Source organism: Mauremys mutica, chromosome 15 (assembly GCF_020497125.1).
Source record: "Mauremys mutica isolate MM-2020 ecotype Southern chromosome 15, ASM2049712v1, whole genome shotgun sequence".
NCBI classification, from domain to species: domain Eukaryota; kingdom Metazoa; phylum Chordata; order Testudines; family Geoemydidae; genus Mauremys; species Mauremys mutica.
Window position 1 is genome coordinate 1,522,193 of NC_059086.1, and position 20,269 is coordinate 1,542,461.

The window sequence follows — 20,269 nt, forward strand, 5'->3', positions numbered from 1 at the left end:
AGAACCCAGGAGTCCGGGCTCCCAGCCCCGCCTTTCCCGCTAAGCCCCGCCCCTGTAACCCCCGTGACGTCAGACGCACGCCGGCGCGCGCGCAGACCCGGAAGTGCCTCCCCCGGCCGGGTCGCTGGGCGCCGCCATATCGCGCCCGCTCCGCTCGGCAGCTCCCGGCCCCGCCCCGCCCCGGCCCAGCCATGTCCGAGAGCTACGGTCAGCGGGGTGGGGGGGGGGGACTCTGTGCGGGGGGGTGCAGAGTGGGGGAGGGGCGAGCTCCGTGCGGGGGGGGGTGCAGTGGGGGAGGGGGGAGTTCTGTGCAGTGGGGGTGGGGGGGGGGCTGTGCGGGCGGGGGTGGAGGGGGGGAGGGGCGAGGGCTGGGGGGGGGGGGGTGCAGGGGGTGTGGGGCGAGCGGTGTGCGGGGGGGGGCGCAGAGTGGGGGAGGGAGGAGCTCCGTGCGGGGGGGGTGCAGTGGGGGGAGGGGGGAGCTCCGTGCGGGGGGGGTGCAGAGTGGGGGAGGGGCGAGCTCCGTGCGGGGGGGGGTGCAGTGGGGGGAGGGGCGAGCTCCTGCGGGGGGGTGCAGTGGGGGGAGGGGCGAGCTCTGTGCGGGGGGGGTGTGCAGTGGGGGAGGGGCGAGCTGAGTGCAGGGGCTGGGGCCGGAGGCGGGGGGGTTCTGTGCGGGGGGGGCGGTTGGCCCATCTGGGTGAGTGTGAAGCAGGGTGGGGGTGCGTGGCAGGCAGTGGGGGTGCACTGAGGGGGAGGTCAGGCGTTGGGGTGTGGCTGGGGGCAATGGGAGAGGGGGTGGCACTGGGAGGAGTCGGGGGTGCCAGGAGGGGTGGGCGAGACGGGTGCCGCTGGGCCAAAGGTGACCCCCTGCGACCCCCCACCCCCCCATTCTCCAGCAGGCTGTGGCAGGCGACAGCCGGGGGATTGGCTCAGGCCTGGCAACGCTGCCCTGGCCCCAGAAATCCTCCCGAAGTAGCGTCCTTGGCCCGGTTTGGCCCCTGTGCGTGGTGCCCGGGGGGGGCTGGGAAAGTCCCGGGGGCGGAGAGACCCTGCCCTGGGAACGAACCGCGTTTCAGTGGCCCTGTGTGCACCCGGGGGTGCTTCGGGACAGCAGGGCTGGGCGCTGACGGAGGAACAGAGACGTGACTTTTTCACCTCCTCCGCCCGTGCGCAAAGCCCGACAGTTCCGCCCCTCGGGTTGTCTGCACGGGGAGCTCTTGCTCCGTAACGCCCCGGGCGAGCGTCCTTCTCCGCACGAAGCCTCTGGTTCGGAATCAGGCTCCCGTGGGTTACAGTGCTTTGGAGGAAGGCCTGGGGACGTCACCTTTCAGTACAGCCCCGGCCCGCATGGGAGTCAGCAGCTCCTAGGAGCACGTGCCGGGTCATGGGGCCTGTCTCTCAGAGGCTGCTGCTAGCTCGAGGCCTGGTCTGTGCAGCCAACGGGCGTGTTCAGCTGTACCGGGAGAGCCAAAGGGATTAGTGAACTGGTGTCCACACTGGGGCTTGGGCTGGTGTCACTCTGCCGGTAAATAAATAGAAAATCACCCCCCTTCCCCCAGCCAACATGCTGCTGGGCAGGTCAAGAGGCCAAAGAGTTTGTTTCAAACCACCTTTGTCGGAATCTCGCTGGCTGTTCGTCCGGCCTGACTCCCGGGGGAGCAGGGGAATCTCTTTTCGCTTGTTTTACTTTGTGCCTTTGCATGTCGTCAGGGTCACTGGTGGCACGGTTTCCTCGGTACCTGCGCTCGTGTTTGTGTTGTGTTCCGCACGAGCACGGACGGCGCCACGTGAAAAATGTGATCATAAAACCGCAGTTGGCAGAGAGGCAGGTGCCATGGCTGAGCTGACTTTGAACTCACTCACAGCCTAGATATCAAGATAACTGAGTTCCCTTTAAACCTGGCAAAGGCTTTGTTTGCTGGGCCCGGGTTTGTCTTGGAGGTGTAGGCCGGGGTTTTAAGATTGGGAGATAGCAGCCAGTGCTTGGGAAAGCAGCATCCCAAATATTTCCCTTGTAAACACGGTAATCATGGGACCTAAATCATTGAAGGGAGGTGGTTTTGCTTAATGGGAGAAGCCTTTCTCTCAGAGCTAGCATTGATTTTTAGCTTAGGATTCTCCATCACTGGCCATTTTAAAATCACGCTGGGCTCTTTTTGTAAAGGCTCTGCTCTGGTTCAGAGAGGAATTACTGATGCAGGGGAGTGCTGTGGCCTGGGTCAGGTGAAATTACTTAGCCTGGCCTCAGAGCGGGGCACAGGACTACGTGACTTACGAGATCCCTTTGAGTCCCATAGGTCTGTGATCCAGCGGTTCCTTCTGGCCGTGGAGTCTCTGAACCGGTGAAGGGGAAGCAGGAGAACACTCCTGCTTTCATCGTGAGGGCGTTTGTGACTCAAACGCCGCGAGGTTCTGCCGAAGACCAGGCATTTATCTGGGTACGGTAGCTGAGCCTACGGCTCATCATGGCCTGTTAGTTCCTGGTACCTCCCCATGGCTGCAGCTGCCTGTTGTCTCCTGGCCTATGGTGCCTAACACCACTGTCTCCGGTGCGCTCGGCAGCGTCCGTAGGGTCACTGCTAGGAAGCTGTTCTACGAGAGGATTGTAAATCAGGGCGTTTCAAGGAGCACCCCCCTCCAGTACGTTATTCCATCGTTGTTCCCTGCGGGGTTTCTCGCACCTTCCTATGGGCGTCGGGAGCTGGGCCTTTGTGGACACAGGCGATGGGCTTGGTCAGAGCTGACGTAGCCGTGCCCAGTGCTCTTATGCCAGAGAGGGAATGGGGCACAAAACTGCCTGCTGAGCTGAGAGTAAACAAACAGCCTGACTTGGGAACGGTGACAAGAGGGAGGGACACGAAGTGAGCCCCTGCCTCAGTTTCCCCATGTGTAAAATGCTTTCCCGCCAGTGGGCGAGTGGTACAGATCGAGGTGCTCGGGTACCAGTCGTGGGGCCATATACGTACCGTGCCTCCCCCCATGTGTTCTTAATGGAGCGGTTTCCCAGTGAGGAGTAGAATTGCTGTCTCCAGATCCAAATGGATGAATACCTGGGCAGGTGGTAATTTGGCGCGGGAGCAGGGAATGCTCCATGTATCGTATGGAGCCTGCTCCGCTTGGCAATCCCTTATCTGATGCCAAAAATCCACTGATGAGAAGAAGTCTCTGTCGTCCTGAGGGTGAAGACTTGCCCTGGAAGGGGAGAGGTGTGTGGGGACGGGCGGAGAGAGGGCTTTGTGGCTTTACATTGGCCCAGAACTGTCAATGCCTTATGCCCCCCGGCTGCCTTCGGTTGCAACCCACCAGTCGAGTAGCATTGATGTGGGCTTCAATGCAGTGACTCTTGCTTGCAAATTCTTCCAAATGTGCCTCTGGTAAATGAAAGAAGACGTTAGATTCCTAAGCGAAGCGCCAGTGAGTGGGACTTAAAACCAGCTTCCGCCCATGGGAGTCTGCGGGCTGGCCTACGCTGGGCGCGAACGTCGGCATCGTGTGAAAAATCCACCCCCGAGAGACAGTTAAGCCAACCTGACCCCCATGTGGACAGGGCTAGAATTTCTGTCGACCTCGCTACCGCCTCTCGGAAGTGGGTTACCCAGGCCGACGGGAGAACCAGCCGGCAGCATGAGCTTGAGTACGGCTACGGGGATCGCCACTCGGGTAGTGGTGCCATTCTCCCTTCAGTCTGGCTAGCGTGGCCGAAATAGCCAGGGCAGCTTGACTGTCCGCGTGGGCCGTGCCAGCCGGCCCAGAACTAGTGTCAACCGGGGCAGCTCGTTCTCCTTCCCAGGCGGAGCACGTCCCGCGGGGTGACGGCCCACGCTAGGACTGGGTTGTTCCCCCATCACCAGACTGGCATAGGTGAAGTGGCCCGGCTTTTGCTGTCTCTGTGTGGGGGGCACCCTGCAGAGGGGGGTCTCTAGGCTTTACTGTCGTGCCACCGGGGACAGGTCAGAATCTGAGCCGGAGATCATGCCTCGCGCCGCAGCCAGCAGGAACTGGGGGGAGCGTGTGGGACTTCAGCCCAAGAGATCTCCCTGGAGGCTGTTGTAATGGGAGGCTCTCGGGGGCGGGGGGAATACGCTACGGTTCTGTCCGGTGCCCACCCGCGGGAGGGCGGACGGCGCCGAGCACTCTGGGAAATCTGTTGGTCTCATTCGAACTCGTGTTTTGTTTCTGGCCTTCCCTTCTGACGGTGGCGAGAACTGCCCCTAAGGTCTCTGCACACTGCATTTAGCCCGGGAGAAAGGCCGAGGGCTGGATTCCCCTGCCCGTGCTGCCGTGCCAGGGATCCACCCCACGGTGCCGGGCAGCCTGGCTCCAGCTGGCCGAAGCAGGTGCTTATGGAGCAGCCCTGAGGCCTGTCTCAGCCTGTGTTCTGGCTCTGACAGTGGTTGGTGCTAGATGCTTCAAGGACAGCGGCAGCCATGGGATAATCTGCCCCCGCGTTATGTCCCATGCTGGTTTCTAATAGTTCGCTTGCTTAAGCCCTGAGTAGGAGGAGGGTTAATGACCCTTCTAAAACTGTTCATTGACTAGAATGACTCTGGCTCTTCTGGTTATGCTTATAAATGTCCAGGCCCTTCTTGTATCTTCCTTAGTTCTTGGTCTCCAACAACTTCATGTGGCAGCGAGTTCCACAGTCTAACCATGGTGTGTGGGAAAAGTCTGTCCTTTGGCCAGCTGTGCATTTCCCACCGGTGAATCACATTGGGGTCCCGTTGTGTGTGAGTGACCAGCCAAGGCGAACGGAAGCTCCTGGTCTCCCTTCTCTAGACCGGCTATTTTATCAAACACCCCCAGCCCGCCCCCGCGCTCGTCTCCTTTCTGAGGTAACCAGTCCCACTGTCTTCACAGGACTGTTGGTCCAGGCCGTTGATTGTTCTGACTGGCCTCCTGTGAACGCCTTCTAATTCGGTAATAGCCTCACCTCCTGCCAGTAGGGGATTTGAACCTGCGACCTCACACGCTCTGGACTGGAGTGAGACCGGTGCCTAGCTTAATAGCTGGGAGGCTCAAGCCCCTAACCCCTGGAGGCCTCTCTCTGGGCTGAGCAGCGTCGTGTCTCTGCTCCTCGTGTGCACACCTGGCTGCTGGCGATGGCCGCGGTGTCCGTGCCCCGGTGCGAGCGGAAGGGAGCTGGCTAGCGCCCAGTGGGGTGTAAATAATGCCAAGTTAACAGCGGTGCCAAAAGACGCCAAGCTGAGATCAGGCCCCCGTTGCGCCGGGCGCTGTCCGTACACCTAGGATGAGACCTCAGCGCGCTTTGTCTAACGAGCCTCACTGTCCCTTGTAGTGAGGTGCGGGGACCTGAGGTCACACGGGGAGTTTGACGCAGGGGAGCGCTGCACGTGCCTGTTTCTAAAGTCTGGTTAAGAAGATGCTCTGCTTTTCGTAAACCTCCCCAGCCCCTTTAAACAGAACATGCTGCCCCCTCCTCACGGCCCCCGCCCCCCACTCCAGTGTTACAACTGTGCTTGTTTTGTTCTTCAGATTTCCTCTTCAAGTTCCTGGTGATAGGAAGTGCCGGTACCGGGAAGTCGTGTCTCCTGCATCAGTTTATAGAGAATAAATGTAAGTAGCCCTGTTACTGTGGCCAGTGCTGTGTTTAGTTGAACTGATTTCTGTTCTGCTCCGGTGTTTCCTGAGACCCGAGACCCTCGGAGCTCATCCGAAGGGGGAGATTCTGCTGCACACTTGTTGCCAGAAAGACAATTGAATTTGCCTCCCGGTCTGTCCTTCAGCTCCAGAACTTGCCTTTTACAAAAGAAGCTGACGAAAGAGTGGGAGTTTTCACATCCAAATGTGCGGTGGTGATTTTTTTTATCACGACATTTTAAAACTTCAGCCTTCTTGAAAACCTTCTTCCTATTTTTTTTAATGGGAAAACTGAAACGGCTCGACTAGACTAACAGGAAATCCAACGTGAAACCCCTCCTGCTCTGTGGTTTTCGTTGCAAATGTCTTTGCACAACCCTGGCTTCCTCCATGTGTTCAGCAAATTACAAAATTGTATCCCAAAGGGGCTTCCCGTGTTGGTAACGAATCCGCCCGGCGCTTGATTTTCACACACTGTGGGTAGTGGGTTAACCGTGCCAAGGAAATGAAAAGGGCACGTTGTGGGGGGCACGCGCACACCGCACACACACACTCACACCCCTGCTAGTTATTGACACGTCATCTCTGCTGGCTCCCCGTGTGAGCAGATTTGTGCTGGGGTCTGACCGCTGCCTGCGTTCGCGTTTGACGCTCCCGCAGTGGGGTGCTGGGGCGTTCCTGGCTTTCTGTTCAGGTGACGTGACTCCCGGGGGCTGGGCGATCGCATGGCAGCGCTGGGTCAGGATCCTTCATGCTGCTGCGCCGCCGAATCGTGTTTTCACGGCTGGACCAAAACCGCAAAGTTGGCTCAATCTGGCAAATTTCCCAACAGTGGGAAGGCAAAAGCAGGCGTCTGTGTGTGCTGGTCCCCTGCTCGTGACAGCACTGTATTGGACCAGCAGTTTTTGGGGGGCGGCTATGGGGGGCAGGGCTGGGCTGGCAGGGGCTGTGGGTCGGGAGTGAGGGGCACCGGCAGGGCTGGAGGGGTGCGTTGGGCTAGTAGGGACTGCAGGTCGGGAGTGAGGGGCACTGGCAGGGCTGTGGGGGGCTGGGCTGGCAGGGGCTGCGGGTCGGGAGTGGGGGCACCGACAGAGCTGGGGGGGGTGGGTTGGGCTGGCAGGGGCTGTGGGTCGGGAGTGAGGGGCACCGGCAGGGCTGGGGGGGGCTGGGCTGGCAGGGGCTGCGGGTCGGGAGTGAGGGGCACCGGCAGAGCTGGGGGGGGGGAAGCTTGTCTGCCCTGTGCGTCTCCTGCTCACACTGTGTCGCTGCAGGAGGCCCTAACAATAACGTGACTCACTCCCGTCGCTCTGCAGCAGCTGCAGCCTCCGTCTGCGCGGGAATCGGACTGGAGCAGTCGCAGGTCGCTCGGGGCTGCCGGGGATCAGCTCCTGGTCCCGCAGCGGCTCCGCTTTGTAGCTGACCCTTAAGCGACCGGGGGCCTTCTCGGCCCGTCACTGACCTGGGGTCTCTCCCTTCTCCAGTCAAGCAGGATTCCAACCACACCATTGGGGTGGAGTTCGGGTCCAAGGTGGTGAACGTCGGTGGGAAAACGGTGAAACTGCAGATCTGGGACACGGCAGGACAGGAGCGGTTCAGGTAAAACCCCCTTGTCCAGCGACGTCTGCAGCCGGGTGCCGCAGCCGCCAGCCTTCCAGGCTCAGTCTGGAGACGGGGGATGGTCCCAGGAGCCTGCGAAAGGGGCGGCTGCGGGAGTTGAGCGGAATCGGAGATTGACAGGGGTCGCTTTTCCCATAGCCATGGAGGTGCAGCCACCTCTGGGGCGGGACGTGGCAGGTGCTTACCAGCACAGCACAACGCTCTGTGCCGGTGGAACAGGACAGGCCTGTGTGCAGACAGCGGGATGCTGGACCCTGGCCCATATTGCAGCTCTGCGTTACAGCAGCACTCAGAGGGCCCCGACCGAGACCGGGGACCTCCATTGTGCCCGGGCCCTTCTCTACAAACGGGCGAGACCCAGAAAGGGCGGGAGGGAAACCGAGGCACGGATGGGTGGGGACTTGTCCAAGGTCACGTGGCAGGTCAGTGGCCGAGCTGTCCTGACTCCCAGCCCAGTGTCCTGCCCACTAGGCCATGCTGCCACCCAGCCACCTAACGCTTGGCTGCTGGTAGCGTTCCCTGTTGTGGCGCCGCCTCCGTGTGCGATTTGAAAAGCCTTGAGTCCCTGCGCCTGCTCGCTCGGGGGGCTGCGGCGTGGGGCCAGGGGCGCGGCAGCAGGGTCTCCCCAGAGCTCGAGGGGTACGGACGATGGCCACGTCTCTGATGGGGACCCCCCTTCCCAAGGGCAGTGCAGAGAGACACCGTCCTTCCCATTGCTCTTGGGGTGTGGGGCCGTTCCCCGCTAGGATGCTGGGTCCGATCCGCCCTGGGCGGGGGTGGAATGCAGGAACCTCCCCCTGGGGGCACCGGCTCTGCTCCATCCCTGGAGGGAGGGGCCTTCCCTTCCCGGGGCCATTGGCAGGCTCAAGGATCTCGTTCCAGTTTGGCTCCAGTCTGAGACGGATCCGTGGGGCAGGGGCCACAGGACAGAACCCCACCGGGGGAGCCCCCCTCCCCCCCCCGAGAATCCAAGGCTTGTGTGGTCGAGCCCCCGTCTCAGCCCTGGGGCAGGTTGGCCGGCGTCTGTGTCCGCTGTGGGGCGGCCGCCAGAAACCCACCTCGTGCCTTCGGCTCCTCCATTACCCAGCGGCCCGACGCCTTCCCCCGCTCCCTTTCCACGGGGCCGTGCTCCCAGCTGACCCGAAATCGCCCCGCGGCTCCCAGCGAGCTCCTGGCCCTGCCGGTCGCTCCGAGTCTCTCTCCTCCCCCTCTAGGTCGGTGACGCGGAGCTACTACCGCGGAGCAGCCGGGGCTCTGCTGGCGTACGACATCACCAGGTGGGTGTTCAGCGCCGCGGGGGGGACTCCCGGCTGGGGGTCGGAGCGATGCCCTGGGCCCCCCCCACCCAGCTCCCTGGGCAGGTGTCCAGACAGAACTAGATTAAAGCCACAGAAACGGAACCCGAACAGGCCCCCCCCGTTCCGGGCCGGGGAGCCGGGCCGGTCCCACCCCAGCGGCCGAGCCGAACCGGTTCTGTTCGGCTCCTCGACTTGGCCACGTAGGAACGCGCGTCCCCCCGGTCCGTGCAGCCCGCGCCCGAGGTCAGCGCCTGCAGCGGGCGCCGCACAGGGACCCTGGGGGGCAGCCCCCGATCCGGGACCCCCCCGCTGCCCCCTCCGTCCTGTGTTGCAGCCGGGAGACCTACAACGCGCTGACCCACTGGCTGACGGACGCCCGGACCCTCGCCAGCCCCAGCATCGTCATCATCCTCTGCGGGAACAAGAAGGACCTGGATGCGGACCGGGAAGTGACCTTCCTGGAAGCCTCCCGCTTCGCGCAAGAGAACGGTACCGAGCCGGGTGCTGCTCTGGGGGCTCGGTAGCCCCTGCCTGGCCCGTTCCATGGGGGGGGGGGGGGGGGGGGTTTCCTTGGGGGTGTCCCCTGTCTGCTTTGTCATGGCACCCGGCCTCATTGGTGTGCGAGTGTCCTGCCATCTCCCCGCAGCCAGGACGGGTCCAGCAGGGGACGGAGCTATGGAAAGTGGTGTGGGGGCAGGCAGGGCTGGCCCCAGGGCGGTGTTAGGGGGTGGGGAGCTTGGCGGGGGGGTGCTGTCCCTCGGCTGGCAGGGCTGGCCCCAGGGCGGTGTTGGGGGGCGGGGGGCTCGGCGGGGAGTGCTCTCCCCCGGTGGGCAGGGCTGGCCCCAGGGCGGTGTTAGGGGGTGGGGGGCTCGGCAGGGGGGCACTCTCCCCCGGCGGGCAGGGCTGGCCCCAGGGCGGTGTTGGGGGGCGGGGGGCTCGGCGGGGAGTGCTCTCCCCCGGTGGGCAGGGCTGGCCCCAGGGCGGTGTTAGGGGGTGGGGGGCTCGGCAGGGGGGCACTCTCCCCCGGCGGGCAGGGCGGGCCCCAGGGCGGTGTTAGGGGGTGGGGGGTTTGGCGGGGGGGTGCTGTCCCTCGGCAGGCAGGGCTGGCCCCAGGGCGGTGTTGGGGGGGGGGGGGCTCGGCGGGGAGTGCTCTCCCCCGGTGGGCAGGGCTGGCCCCAGGGCGGTGTTAGGGGGTGGGGGGCTCGGCAGGGGGGCACTCTCCCCCGGCGGGCAGGGCTGGCCCCAGGGCGGTGTTAGGGGGTGGGGGGTTTGGCGGGGGGGTGCTGTCCCTCGGCGGGCAGGGCTGGCCCCAGGGCGGTGTTAGGGGGTGGGGGGATAGGCGGGGTGGTGCTGTCCCTCGGCAGGCAGGGCTGGCCCCAGGGCGGTGTGGGGGGGCGGGGGGCTCGGCGGGGAGTGCTCTCCCCCGGCGGGCAGGGCTGGCCCCAGGGCGGTGTTAGGGGGTGGGGGGCTTGGCGGGGGAGTGCTCTCCCCCGGCGGGCAGGGCTGGCCCCAGGGCGGTGTTGGGGGGCGGGGGGCTCAGCGGGGAGTGCTCTCCCCCGGCGGGCAGGGCTGGCCCCAGGGCGGTGTTGGGGGGTGGGGGGCTCAGCGAGGGGGTGCTCTCCCCCGGCGGGCAGGGCTGGCCCCAGGGCGGTGTTAGGGGGTGGGGGGCTTGGTGGGGGGTGCTGTCCCTCGGCAGGCAGGGCTGGTCACGGAGCGGGTGCTGGGGGGTGGGGGGCTCGGCAGGGGGGCACTCTCCCCCGGCGGGCAGGGCTGGCCCCAGGGCGGTGTTAGGGGGTGGGGGGCTCGGCAGGGGGGCACTCTCCCCCGGCGGGCAGGGCTGGCCCCAGGGCGGTGTTGGGGGGTGGGGGGCTCGGCAGGGGGGCACTCTCCCCCGGCGGGCAGGGCTGGCCCCAGGGCGGTGTTAGGGGGTGGGGGGCTCAGCAGGGGGGTGCTGTCCCTCGGCAGGCAGGGCTGGTCCCGGAGCGGGTGCTGGGGGGTGGGGGGCTCGGCAGGGGGGTGCTGTCCCCCGGCGGGCAGGGCTGGCCCCAGGGCGGTGTTAGGGGGTGGGGGGCTCGGCAGGGGGCACTCTCCCCCGGCGGGCAGGGCTGGCCCCAGGGCGGTGTTAGGGGGTGGGGGGCTCGGCCGGGGGGCCCACACCCCCGGCGGGCAGGGCTGGCCCCACGGCGGGGTTAGGGGGTGGGGGGCTCGGCAGGGGGGCACTCTCCCCCGGCGGGCAGGGCTGGCCCCGGGGCGGTGTTGGGGGGCGGGGGGCTCAGCGGGGAGTGCTCTCCCCCGGCGGGCAGGGCTGGCCCCAGGGCGGTGTTAGGGGGTGGGGGGCTCAGCGGGGGGTGCTCTCCCCCGGCGGGCAGGGCTGGCCCCAGGGACCGGTGTTAGGGGGTGGGGGGGCTCAGCGGGGGGTGCTCTCCCCCGGAGGGCAGGGCTGGCCCCAGGGCGGTGTTAGGGGGTGGGGGGCTCGGCAGGGGGGCACTCTCCCCCGGCGGGCAGGGCTGGTCCCGGAGCGGGTGCTGGGGGGCGCGGTGCTGCTAGGAGGCGCCGTCTTTGCGGTGCTACCGCTCACGGGAGTTCTGGCCACGCCAGCATTAAAAGCCCGTGGCCCCCAGAAGGGCTCATGGGCCCTGGGCTGCTGCTCCAGCCCCGGAGGCAGGTGGCTCCTTTGAGCGCTCGGGGGAGGGCGGCAGCTGCGCTTGGCCCCTGGGGGCGGGCGGGGGAGCTCTGCAGACCTGCTAGGAGTGGCAGCCTGGCACCGGTGCTGTGTGGCCAGGAGGGGGAGCTCGGACTCCATGGCTGGAACCCTGCCTCAGACTGGCCGCGCCGGATCGGGCCCCGCTCCCAGCTGACGAGCAGCGGCTCCGTTCTGTGTGTGTAGCGGTGGCGCTGGATCGGGCCCTGTTGTACGCAGGTCCCGCTCCCCGGCTCGGTTCTGTGTGTCAGCCGGGCGGGATCCCGAGCGAGGGGCGGCTCCATTGTGTGTGTGTGTGTGTGTGTGTCGGTGGGGCAGGATCCTGAGCGAGGGGCGGCTCCGTTGTGTGTGTGGGGCAGGATCCTGAGCGAGGGGGGTTCCGGTGTGTGTGTGTGGGGGGGGGGGGGGGGGGAAGGGGGCAGGAACCTTAGCGTGGGGCGGCTCCGTTGTGTGGGTGGGGCAGGATCCTGAGCAAGGGGGTTTCCGGTGTGTGTGTGTGTCAGTCAGTCAGTCAGTCAGTCAGTGGGGCGGGATCCCGCGCGAGGGGCGGCTCCGGTGTGCGTGTGTGTCGGCCGGGCGGGATCCCGCGCGAGGGGCGGCTCCGGTGTGCGTGTGTGTCGGCCGGGCGGGATCCCGCGCGAGGGGCGGCTCTGGTGTGCGTGTGCGCCGGTCGGCGGGGATCCCGCGCGAGGGACGCTCCGTTGTGCGTGTGCCAGTGTCAGTCAGTGGGGCGGGATCCCGCGCAAGGGGCGGCTCCGGTGTGCGTGTGTGTCGGCCGGGTGGGATCCCGCGCGAGGGGCGGCTCCGGTGTGCGTGTCTGTCGGCCGGGTGGGGATCCCACGCGAGGGGCGGCTCCGGTGTGCGTGTGTGTCGGCCGGGCGGGATCCCGCGCGAGGGGCGGCTCCGGTGTGCGTGCCGGCCGGGCGAGAGGCAGCGTTGTCTCGCGATACCCAGCTGGGGCTGTCCCGGGCTTAGCGGGGCGCTGCGGCGAATCGGGCTGGGAACCGCCCCCCGGTTACCTTCCTGCTGTTTCTCTCTCCGCCTCGGCAGAGCTCATGTTCCTGGAGACCAGCGCGCTGACCGGGGAGAACGTGGAAGAAGCTTTCTTAAAATGTGCCAGGACCATACTGAACAAAATTGAATCAGGTACGAGGCTGGAGCTGGCGGGGGACCCTGGGGGGGCGACACAGCCCCACGCTTCCCCCTGGAGTGTTTCCAGCCTGAGCGTCCCAACCGGGAAGGGAAACGGGTTTCCAGTAATAAGAAGAATGATGGAGACAGAGGATGGTCTGGGCTCTGGCTGAGCCCGGGGGCCCAGGCGGGTTCTGAAGCAGGGCAGAGGCGGGGGTCTGGCCCAGTTCTCCCGGGGCGCGGCGCTGCCCCACGCCCCCTGCGCTCCGTGGCAGCGGTTCCCTGGCGCCCGCAGGGGGTTCGCTCTCCCAGCCCGCCGTGGCGGCCGCTCCCGGATCGATCTCGGCGACGGTAGAAAGGCTGGAGTCTGTTAGCAAGTGACTGCGGCCCGGAGTTGCCCGGCTGCTGCTGGTGCGAACCCAGGGCTGGGCCCCGCCTGTCCTGGCAGGGTCCTGGTGAAGATTCCTCCCTCCCTCCCAGCCCCACGCAGTCTGGGTGGGGGGGGGGGGGGTCGTGCGTCCCACCCTGCTGAGCGCTGCTCTGTCTGCCCAGGTGAGCTGGACCCCGAGAGGATGGGCTCAGGCATCCAGTATGGAGACACCTCCTTGCGCCACCTGCGACAGCCCCGCGGGACTCAGCCACAGAGCAAGCAGCCGTGCGGGTGCTAAGCGCCAAGGCCCCAGGAGTCTGTCTGCACGTAAGCTGGGGGGGGGGGGGGGGAGCCGCGTGCGCGCGGGCTCGGCCATGGGGGGCGGGTTGTCCAGACCCCAACGACTGACGGTCTGTGGAGCCGGCTCCCTCCGCAGCCCCCGGCACTGGGGCAGGCCTGGGGGGGTGGAGAGGGGGGAGCTCATGTCTCTCTGCCGGACTCCCCCAGCCCCGACTCCCTCCGGCCCCCCCCCCCAGGCAGCTGTCTGTCAAATCCCCTAGACCCCGGCGGGAGCTGCCCCCGAGCTCTGACTGACTCTCTCTTCTCTCCCCAGCGCTGTGCCGTGGCCAGCCGGGCCCCCGGGCTGAAGCACCTTCTCTTCTCTTCTCTTCCCAGGACCGCGCGCTGAGCCCCCTGCTTGCCGAGCCGTGCGGCCCGCGAGCCCTGGGCCTCTGGCAAGCTGCCCGTTTGATTGTCTGCAGCCCCGGCGGCGTCTGCCGGCCGCTCCCTGCCCGCTGCTTGGCCCCCGCGACCCGAGGCTGGCGCGGGCCTGGCTCAGCGATGCCTCCCGGAGCTAACTGCTGCTCTGGGTAGGAGAGTCCCCTGGGTTAGCGCCAGGACGAGGGGGGAGCGGCTTCTCCTTGGGCGATGGCTCGGTGGGGTCGTCTCCTGCTGCCCCGTTGCTCGGAGCTAGGCAGGTGGGGGGTGTCAGCCTGGGGGCTGCCTGTCACGCGTGGGAGCAGGGCAGCGGTTCCCTGCAGCGTGCGGCTTGCCGGGTGCTCTAGGCTGGGCTGGGGTTTCTGTTACACTGGTTTTGCTTTGGAAGCTGGGGTCTGGCTCCGCCAGCTCCGCCTCGTCTCGCTGCTTTTCGGCCAGCCGGGCATTGCGCTTGTGAGCACTGTGCTTGCGACGTCTGCCCTGCCCCGGGCGGCGTGACGTTCCGGGGTGACAGAGGGACACTCGGGGCTGGGCGGACTGCGCTTCCCCTTTGAAATACTGGAGCTGAACACTGGACCACTGGCGGGTGGGGCCCTCCTGTCTCCGGGACTCTGACTTCGCCGGCAGCTGCTCTCGGAGGGTTGAGTCTGGTGCAGTGCCCGTGGCAGGAGCCGTTGGGTTTAGTCCCAGCTCCTGCGGGAGGTTCCCTCGGGCTCCGCGGCTCGGGCGCTGAATCCCTTGGGCGGGCGCGGGGATCTGGGTTTGAAAACCCCACGGCAGATGTAACAGCACAGCCGCATCTCAAACCAAGCCGCCTACCGGGCAGGAAAGTCCAGGTCTCCTGAGCCGGGGTAACGTGCTGGCAGCACCTTCCCCTCGGGGGGGCCGGTTCGAATCCGGCCCCGCTGGGGCCAGACCTACAGTCAAATTCTCAAGAGTGCCGAAGCGACACGCTCCAAAGGCCTGTTGAAAGCCAATAGGATCTGGGCTCCTAACTCACCTAGTGCTCTGAATGTTAACCGCCTCTGGCTCAGCCGGCTGAGCGGGGCTTGCCCTGGGCAGAGTCTGGCTGCAGCCATTGCTGACTCTGGCCCACGGCTGCAGGGTTGGATTTGAGGTGGTGACAGCGGCGTAAAGTCTCCCTGAGCAGCCAGAGCCTGTCTGCTTTGTCCTCATGCAGCCCCTTGCCTGCGCCCCTTCCCCATCCCTCTCGCCGCCTCCGGCAGCAGTGATCCCTGGCCCCCTCGGCTGGGCTACGGCCCTGCGGTCTCTCTCCTGATCCTTGGCCCAGAACATCGCACGACCCACACAGCCCTCCTGTGACACTCAATGGGCTGCCCGCTGGCCACCTGTGGCCCTTCCTGGGGGCCGCCAGCTCCCCTCACGAAACGTGTGAGATTCAGTTCAGTCCGTGACGCGCTGAAGTTCTGGCGAGAGCGTCACCTCCGCCCGTTTTCTCGTTAGTGACGGAAACGGAGCCACAAACGAATGCGCCTGGGTGTAAACGTCACCAAGTCGGCAGCAGAAACCGAGCTTTTAACCTGAACTGGCCAGCGGGTTTTCTCTGTCACGCCGGCTTGTCTAAACCCCAAGCCCGTGTGTGGAGTGCGCCAAACGGCCGTATCCGTCCCGAAGGTCGCCATGGTCCTCCTGGCAGTGTTGCAAGACGTGACAAAATGGAAAATCGGCAGCCTCTGTATTGCACTTCAAATGTCCTTCTCACCCCATCAGCGACTGCAGGGAAAAGCAGCAGCTGCTTCTCTTCGGCGAATGCTCGTGCAAAAGAAACGGCCCTTCCTGGCTGCTGAGCTGGGACAGGCGGGCACGGTGGACGTGCGGGGGGAGCTTTTTGCCGGAGGTAAAAACAAAGGTGACACTGAGCCGTAAGAAGCAAGTTCCCCTGTCTGATTCCACGGGAGGTAATTTGAGGGTTGGTTGCCAGCACTGCTTTCCGAGTTACAAAACGCCAAACACGTCTCTGGCTGTGGACGAATCGAGCCACTGACGGGACACTGCCCAGCTGTCGCTGTTTGCTAGTATTTATGATGGTGAAATTTTCAAGGAAGAATTTTTGTGCTGAAATCTACCCCTAGGAGAGCATTTTTGGAAAGGTAAAAGGCTTTTTTCGTGTGTGTGTGGGGGGGACAACTTTCTGCGGAGCTAAACCAGCGGGTCCTGTTACAGACGGGGGCCCTCCGTGACAGGGAGAGAAGGGCTTTGCTCCACCTTTGACAGCGACACGGGCGTCACTTCACTGCATCGTTCACCAGACTCTCCTGTGCGGGGAGTTGGACAAAACCGAATTACAGAGGAACCTCCGAGTTACGAACTGAGCAGTCAGCCGCACGCCTCGTTGGGAACCGGGAATCTGCCATCAGGCAGCGGCAGCGACCCAAAAAACCCGAAATACAGGACAGTGTGTGTGAAACGTAAACTAGTAAAAGGAAGGGAAGGCAGCGTTTTCCTTCTGCACAGGAGCGTTTCAAAGCTCTGTTAAGTTGATGTTCAGCTGTACATTTCTGAAAGGACCCCAACGTCTTGTTCAGCCTTGCGAACAGCCTCTGTTCCCGGGGGGTTCGTAACTCCGAGGTTCTTCTGTATTGTGACGAGATCAGCGAACTCCACACGCTCAACGTCCCGCTTGGAACGTCGTCTTTGCCAAGCTCTTAGCAGCCCACCGGTGACCGGTGCAGTCCGGCGACATTCCCTAGTTACGTAGAAGGCGCCTGCGAGAGGTTTTGTGCATTTCAGAAAGAATCAACTTCCTTTCAGACCGCGAGGCCCTGGAATTTACGATTGCTGCCCCGCTCTGTGCTAGGGAGCTTTTCTGTGCGATATGACTGGTCACTTGAATTCCCTCAGCGTGCCGCTCCGAGGCCGGGGATCTGTGCCTTTCAGAGCAGGCTCGAAACCGTTCAGAGCGACTTAGCAGGATGGTTCATTTCCCCACGTTGCGTGTTGTTGCGGCAGGTGACAGATGAAGACGAGGCAAGAATTCCTAAACCACCTGAGAATTTGAAAACTCCAGAGAATTTGCATTTATTTGCATTTATTCGCCATCTGTTTGTCTGTGCCCGAGGGACCTCGCCCTTCTCAAGCAAAGAAGGTCTTTCAATTTCCAGCGCTCAGATGTCTTGGCAAAACTCAGAGCTGTGGGTCCAGGTGTGGGTCCCTGCCGGGTCAGACCAAAGGTCCGTGTAGCCCAGGATCCTGTTCTCTGACAGCGGCCAGTGCCAGGTGCCCCAGAGGGAGTGAACAGACCAGGGAATCAGCCAGTGACCCACGCGCGGGGGTAATGTCCGTTTCAAAACTTCATTAGAAGATAGAAACGCTCATCCTGCCGTTGTCAATCACAGTCTTTACTTACAGGTAGCTGAAATTTTTCTTTCATTTTATTTGGTCGGCCGTGCGTGACCCCCGCCCGCCTCTTGTCCTGAAATTCTCAGCTAGGCCCTGGGGTAGATCGAATCGAGTAGCCAGTGTCCTGCCTGGGCTGGGGCCAGTGCTGTGTGTGGTGGGGGGACGGGGAGCCCGGCAAGTCGCCTTCACCCCCCTTCAGAGCCTTGGGGGTCTCTGCGCCCCGTCGAAAGGCTCCTGCGGGGGCGGGGCGGGGAGCAGTGAGTGGGCTGCTGTTCGGAGAGGTGGGGCGACCCCCGGCCGCGTGGCTGCGAGCTCTGGTGGGTTCGTCTGTTGTGTTCTTACGCTTAAGCTGCTGTTATTTATTGCGGGGGGGGGGGGGGGGGGGACAGGACAGGAGGCTGCTGCCTTTGTGGCTTTCCTCACACTCGGCTCTTGCCTGGCCCATCCCAGGGCGCTGGTGGGAGGATACAAGTGCGGCTCCGTCCGAATCCTCCTGAAGCTGGGGCGGGTTGGGGAGAGATGGCTGGATCCAACCCGGTTTATAATTCACACCCTGTGAAATTTCTTCTCTTTAAAAGAAAAAGCCCCCCAAGTCCAGGCTGTGAAAATGTGACTGTTCATAAAGTATTAATGTTTTCCACCCCCGGCCTCCTGGCGTCTTATTGCTGCTGACCAGGCTCCCGGCCGGTGCTCGGCGCTGTACGGAGCCCTCACCGCAAGGAGCCGGCGGGCCAGGCCGCAGAGCTGGGGCGGGGAAGCAGAGACAGCCAGGGCCTCGCCCGTGATCCCACAGCCCCTGAGGGGCAGAGCTCCTGCGGCTCGGCCGGCACCTTTTAGTGCTTGCAAAGCTCCGGTGCGCTCGGAGCTGGCCAGCCCGAGCCGCCCGGCCGCCCATCTCCCAGGCAGAGGGGCTGGCCCCGGCCCTGCGGCATCTCGGCACCTCCTGGGGCCTTCCCAGGAGAACGCGGCGGGAACGCTCCCGGACTCGCTGGAGGAATGGGGCGGGGGGGGGACTCTTCCCTGCAGGGGAGGTTTCCTGGGCGAAATGAGTCTGGCCTTTGGTTCGGGGGGGCTTCTTACCTCTGGTGGCAGCAAGTTCCAAAGTGCCCGGCCGGTTCGAATCCCGTCTCCCTGCAGTGTAACCAGCCCCGCCCCCGAGGTGGCTGCATCCCCGTGTAACCAGCCCCCACGTCCCTCCCCAGAGGTGGCTGCATCCCAGCACTGCTAGTTTGGGGGTGCTGGGGACAGGGCCCAGAGGGAAGCTCCTAGCCCCCTTGGGTGGCTCCCGGGCGGTCTGGCTCGGATGCTGCCCCTGGAGTGGGGCCCTGTGTGTGTGGGGGGGCCTCGTGGGCTTGGGGCAATGCCCCTCAGGGGCAGACAGTGCGCGGGGGGAGGGGGAGGGGTGCAGCTGGCACCGGGGAGGCGGGGTGATGGGTGACCAGTCAGGCCCCTCCCCCTGGTGAGTGCTGGTGGGAGAGGGCAGAGCTCCGACCCCTGCAATCTCCAGCCACGGGGGCAGCCGCCGGCTGGCACCATGTCCATGACCCAGCTGCCATGGAGAAACTGCGTCACCGGCCGCCCCTAGAGCCTGGGTGCCCCGAGCCGGCCCTGTGCCCCGCTGTGCCCACTGCAGAGCCAGAGGGCGCCATCCTGCCGGCCAAAGGGCTGCTGGAGGGGGGGGCCGGGCGGGCACAGGGCGCCCAAGTGATGGCGGCTGGAGAACGGGGGCGCGGCGGCGGGCGAGCCGGCCAGGCGGCGCCGGGAGGACGAGGTGCCGGGCGGTCGGCTGGCACTGCCTGCACGGCTACGGGATCCGCGTGACGGACGGGTTCCTGGGCGAGGTGCAGGGCCTGGGCCGCAGCAGGAAGTGCCGGGACGGGCAGCTGGCGAGCCAGCGCGGCCTCCCCTCCCACAGCATCCACGGGGACCAGCTCGCCTGGGTGGAGGGGCGCAAGCCCGGCTGCCAGGCTGTCGGGGCCCTCGTGGGAGCAGCGACCAGCTGGGCGGGTACCTCATCAACAGCAGGACTAAGGTGAGCCCTGCGCCGGCCTCTCGGACTCCTGGGTTCTCTCCTTGGCTCTGGGAGGGGAGTGGGGTCTAGTGGTGAGAGCAGGGGGCACTGGGACCCAGGACTCCTGGGTTCTCCTCCTGGCTTTTCCACAGACCCATTGCAAGTCTGTGCTGGGTGCTGCCTCAGTTTCCCCATCCCGACCGGGTGCTGGGCTGCGTGGGCGGCAGGGCTGCGAGTGGGGAGCAGCCGGGGCGCAGATTGAGCCCCCAGGTCAGTAAGCTCCCTGCCCTTTGGCTGGCAGAGCTCCCCTGCTCTGGCTGCCACCAGCCCCTCCCTGGCTGTGGCTCACACGCTGGCTTCATAGTTTCTCCGGCCGGGCGGGGGGTGGGGGCGGCTGAATGCCACCCTCGCGGGGCTTCGGGAGCCCTGGGGCTGGGCAAACTCGGGTCCGAATCTTATCCTTGCCCAGCCCAGCGTCTCTTCCGGCCCAGACCCTCGGGCACCTAACGCCGAGTGGGAGTTAGCTGGCTCCCAGCCCCCACTCCCCTGCCAAAGGCGGGAAGAGAACCCAGGAGTCCTGGCTCCCAGCCCCCCCGTTCTAACCCACCAGCCCCCACTCCCCTCCCAGAGCCGGGGAGAGAACCCAGGAGGCCTGGCTCCCAGCCTCCCTTTGCTCTCGCCACCAGCCCCGAGAGAACCCAGGAGTCCTGGCTCCATCTCTGCCCTCACCCCAGAAGTGGCTGCAGCGCCAGGGCTGCCGGGCGCTGGTCTAGGTGCAGGGAGACTGGGTGGGGGCTGCCAGCGTCGACATAACCCCCGTCCGCACAGGTGGGTTTGCCCTGGCGGGGGCAGAGCTTTGCCCGGGAGGTGCTGTGGCTCTGGGGCGTGTCCCAGGCTCCTGGGCCGAGCCGCCCTCTGATGTCTCTCCCGGGGCGCTGTGGGGAGACGTTGGTAGCGCGCTGAGGGGTGCAGCTCACCCCAGCCCTCGCCTGGACCCCTTTGCTGAGCCCGCCGGCTCGCGGGGGCGGCTGAACAGTCAGGAAATGGATTGGTAAAGCGGAGGAGTGAAACCGCTTTAACCCCCACCCCCGTGTGGACGCTCCTGTGCCAGTCGGGCGTGGGGAGGGAAGGCCGCGGGATTGAACGGAGGCTGCTTGGATTCGGGGGCAGAGCGTCCCCCTGGCGCTTTCACGCGGTTGAAATTTGCACCTTTTCTTCCTTCAGCTTCGCTCTGCGTGTGCCCGGTGGGAGCCCCCGGCCCGTGACAGGGGTTTGAAGGTGGGGGGCAGAGCCGGCCCTGCCCAGGGCTCCGTGTTGCCCAGCACTTGTGAATTAACCTTTCTAAAGGCAACGGCCACCCCCTGCCCCCCAGCTCTAGGGGGAGCCGGCGACTCAGGCCTTTCGCTGCCCGATGAGACGTCTGCGTGGGTGCTGGAGACCCTGCGGGGCCGTGCTGGGCTGCGTTGTTC

General features: G+C 65.3%; 1 protein-coding gene across 1 annotated transcript; it reads left to right on the plus strand.

Annotated features, from left to right (window-relative positions):
- The first annotated feature begins 98 nt into the window (after window positions 1-98).
- On the plus strand, window positions 99-17,429 carry RAB4B (RAB4B, member RAS oncogene family). Its single transcript, XM_044988778.1, has 8 exons — window positions 99-207; window positions 5,491-5,571; window positions 7,077-7,191; window positions 8,427-8,489; window positions 8,845-8,999; window positions 12,262-12,357; window positions 12,895-13,039; window positions 13,326-17,429. The coding sequence occupies exons 1-7, from the start codon at window positions 192-194 to the stop codon at window positions 13,008-13,010; spliced, it is 642 nt and encodes a 213-aa protein (XP_044844713.1). The 5' UTR covers window positions 99-191; the 3' UTR covers window positions 13,011-13,039; window positions 13,326-17,429.
- Window positions 17,430-20,269: the final 2,840 nt, after the last annotated feature.